The sequence below is a fragment of the Dipodomys ordii genome, unplaced genomic scaffold (genome assembly GCF_000151885.1).
Source record: "Dipodomys ordii isolate 6190 unplaced genomic scaffold, Dord_2.0 Scaffold15, whole genome shotgun sequence".
Taxonomy (NCBI): Eukaryota; Metazoa; Chordata; class Mammalia; order Rodentia; family Heteromyidae; genus Dipodomys; species Dipodomys ordii.
The window spans coordinates 473760-477433 of record NW_012267231.1 but is presented as its reverse complement, the minus strand read 5'-3'; the positions used below and the strand labels follow the sequence as shown (position 1 = coordinate 477433).

At 60.6% G+C, this 3674-nt stretch overlaps 1 protein-coding gene across 1 annotated transcript in view; it reads left to right on the top strand.

The window, feature by feature from the left end:
• Tmc3 (transmembrane channel-like 3) overlaps window positions 1-3674 on the top strand; it is a 35695-nt gene that overhangs the window by 21154 nt on the left and 10867 nt on the right. Inside the window, 5 exon segments of the mRNA XM_013011848.1 lie at window positions 720-848; window positions 998-1065; window positions 1511-1639; window positions 2849-2959; window positions 3375-3500. Of these exon segments, the coding sequence (XP_012867302.1) occupies window positions 720-848; window positions 998-1065; window positions 1511-1639; window positions 2849-2959; window positions 3375-3500 (563 nt within the window).

Sequence of the window (3674 nt, the reverse complement as noted above, 5' to 3'; positions counted from 1 at the left end):
CCCCACAGGGCCCTCACCTCCTCACCCCCACAGGGCCCTCACCCCCTCACCCCCACAGGGCCCTCACCCCCTCACCCCACAGGGCCCTCACCTCTGCATCATCACAGCCCCAGGCCTCTCTGAGGGGTTGCCATCCTGCTTCATAAAGAAGCGAGCACAGTTCGGTGGGGTCTCCGTCAATGCGACAGTCAGGCGGAGTGTGGCGCGGTGGCTTGTGTGAGCCAGGCAGGGTCCCTGGGGTCCTTCTGGCCACGTGGAAACTGAGGCGGTGGTAACTGTCGTGAGAGCATGAGAGCAAAGAGCAGACTAAAGACAGCCAAGACTCCTCTCCAAAGTCTGTCCCTACAGACTCTGCCTCCGGGCTTCGCCTGGCGGCCCGGCCTGGCGGTCCCCACCCGGGGCAGCTCCGTGGCTGAGCCCTGCACTCAGAGCCCGGCCCCGGCTCAGGTTACTTCTTAGCTTCACCTAAGGTGGCCTCAGCTACCAACATCCAAATTTGAACTAACAACCCCTCAGTTGGGAAGTTCCTCCCTCCATCTACCCTGCTGTGTAAAGGTGGGAAACAAAGACCACCCCAGTGGCCCCTGGTCAGCCCCGAGAAGGACCTGAGCGAGGAGGGCCAGGGCGGGGGTGCTGTGGGAAGGCTGGGAGGGGCAGCTGCGGGAGGGAGGGCAGCTGCGGGAGGGAGGGCAGCCCTGCAGCCGATTCCTGTGTCACAGGAGATGCTGAAGCTATCTGTCATCGACATGCTCTTCACCGTGGCAAGTATCCTGCTCATCGACTTCTTCCGGGGGCTTTTCGTGCGCTACCTAAGCGACTACTGGTGCTGGGACCTGGAGAGCAAGTTCGTGAGTCCCCTGCTGCTTGGGGGCCTGGGGCTGGCCCAGGCTGTCTGCGGGCTCCCCAGGAAGCGGCCGGCCCACTGGGCAACGCGTCCACGCACGCCCCTGCGCGGCGGGGAGCCCCTCGTCATACGGAATCTCTTGCCCTCTTCTAGCCTGAATACGGGGAGTTCAAAATAGCTGAGAACGTGCTGCACCTCGTGTACAACCAAGGGATGATCTGGTGAGCACCGGCCGCCCATCGCTGCTCACACGCCATGCGGGCTGGAACGCTGGTCGGTCTGAAGGGACCTGACCAGTGTGAACACAGTGCAGGCCCGGCCCGGACCGCACAGACAGATCCGTCAACGAGAGACTGAGGACACAGGCCGGGGAGCTGGGCCTCCCCTCCCTAAACAATGGCACTTCTGTCCCCTCCACAAAGCATAAAACCGGAGTGGCTTTCACTCGCTCACTCTTTGAGGCCTTGGGTTTGGGCGCTGCACCCCAAGCCACCCTCCCCTTCTTGCTCACCTGTCCTGTTCCCCAAAAGTGGAAGTTGAGGTCTCAGACCTTGCAGGGACTTTCCCATGTCCTCAGGCCGAGGGTGTGAGTCTCAGAGCTCCAGCCCCGGCTCCTCCCGAGCCCGGCCAGGGAGACCGCGCCAGCTGACCTTCCTTCTGCCTCAGGATGGGGGCCTTCTTCTCCCCGTGCCTCCCAGCGTTCAACGTGCTCAAGCTCATCGGCCTCATGTACCTGCGGAGCTGGGCTGTGCTCACCTGCAATGTGCCCCACCAGCAGGTGTTCCGGGCATCCAGGTCAGCGGGAGGGGGAGGGGGTGGGGCCACCCCTGTGCCTCGCCCCCGCCAGGGGCCCCCAACCAGTCCTGTCCTCTTCCCTCCATGAAGCACTGCCCACCACTCACCCTGGCACTGGCTGAAACTCAAGACATGTTTGTGGGTCTTGAACTCTGGGCCTGGGCGCTGTCCCTCAGCGCTTCAGCTCAAGGCCAGCGCTCCACCACTTGATCTCCAGCGCCACTCCAGTCTTCCGAGTGGTTTATTGGAGATAAGAGTCTCATGGACTTTCCTGCCCGGACTGGCTTTGAACTGTGACCCTGAGTAGCTAGGATTACAGGCGTGAGCCACCAGCACCCACCTGTTTTTAAGACTTTTTAATGACATTTAATGATTAGGTAGAAAAACTACAGCATGATAAATGTTAAGTAGCTTGGCACCAACATGCACTTCACACCCAAGACAAAGAAACAGAGTGTGGGTGCCAAGGGCGGGGCTGGGTGTGTGGGGTCTCTCCTCTGGGCAGTGTGGTCACGCCTCACGGCGTGCGTGTGTGTGTGTGTGTGCACGCGTGCATGTGTGTGCGTGTGTGTGTGTGTGTGTGGCTTTGTGTCAGCTGTGTTCACTCGTGTCCTGTCTCTGAGCCTCATCTCACAGAGAACGCATCCCTGTCCATCTGCGCTGCAGCCGAGGGCTGTGGCTCGCTCTGCTTTTGCCCAGCCGGGCTGTGGAGCTGCAGGCCACCGGCCCCGGGGCCATTTTGTACCCCAGAACCAGCGAAGGCTCTGGTTTCCCCACGCCCCTGCGGGAATGCGTTCCACACAGTGTCCTTTCTCCTGAGTTGTGTTGGGTTTATAACAGCATTTCCTAGGCCACACAGAAGGCTCGGCTACCTTGCTTGGTGTCTCATTTAATTGTGTGCCCATCCATATCCCTGACTCTCAAACATTTCAACCTGCAGGACAAGGTCACCTGGGGCTGCTCCCAAGGTGTGTGTGCAGGTGCTCAGTCATGTTTAGGAGATGGCCGGGGTGGGCTGGAGGGGGGCCGGGGTTGCCTTGAACATTGATTTCCGGGAGCCTGAGCTGTGCGAGCCTCTGTGTCACATCGCTGCCAGGGAGCACTGAGAAGAGGACCTTCCTACCTGCATCCAGTTGGGGTGACTGTGGCTTCCTGGGCCCTTTGGGCATCTGCCTCTGAACTCATCTCACGGCATCCGGTCTCCCTCAGGTCCAACAACTTCTACCTGGCGATGCTCCTCTTCATGCTCTTCCTGTGCATGCTGCCCACCATCTTCGCCATTGCCCGCTACAAGCCGTCTCAGAACTGTGGGCCGTTCAGGTGGGTGCGGCTGGCCGCCAGTGGCCGGGAAACTGTCCGGGGCTTGCTTTGACCTCCCCTCCCGCCTTGAGCCAGAAAGCCTGGTGGAGAGAGGTCAGCCTGCCTCTGCTGAGCCCAGCACAGCCTCCGTCCTCGGCAGGCTCCGGGCTCAATCCCCACAGCCAACACATCATAAAACTAATCCACCTGGCTTTGTGTGCTGGTGACACATGTACACTGTTGCTGATTTCCACCTCTTCCAACCCATAGATGTCTGCCTTGCAGACGTTATTTGGGAGTACCATGGGGTTCTTCCGCTTACACGTTTACCTCTGCCTTTTGTAGCTGATCTTGAGGTTCAGCTTCCAGACATTTTGATGGCTTGCTGCTTCCCGCTGCAAAAGCAATAAAATCTGGACCATTTCCTCCCTCACAGCGGACAAGAGAAGATTTACGACATCCTGTCGGAGACGATGGAGAAGGACTTCCCGGAGTGGCTCCGCTCCGTGGCGGGCCACGCCACCAGCCCCGTGGTCATCCTGCCAGCGGTGCTGCTTCTCTTGTGAGTGCCACCCTGCCCACCCTGGGACAGACTCGCATTGGTCACGGGACGGCTGTGCACAGAATGAGGGGCTGAGCCTGGGGGTCCATGCAGGGATTCTGAGTCAGGCACCACCCCTGGTGGGTTCCCGGGCCCCGCGCCCTGCCCACGCAGCCCGGGGTTCCCGGGCCCCGC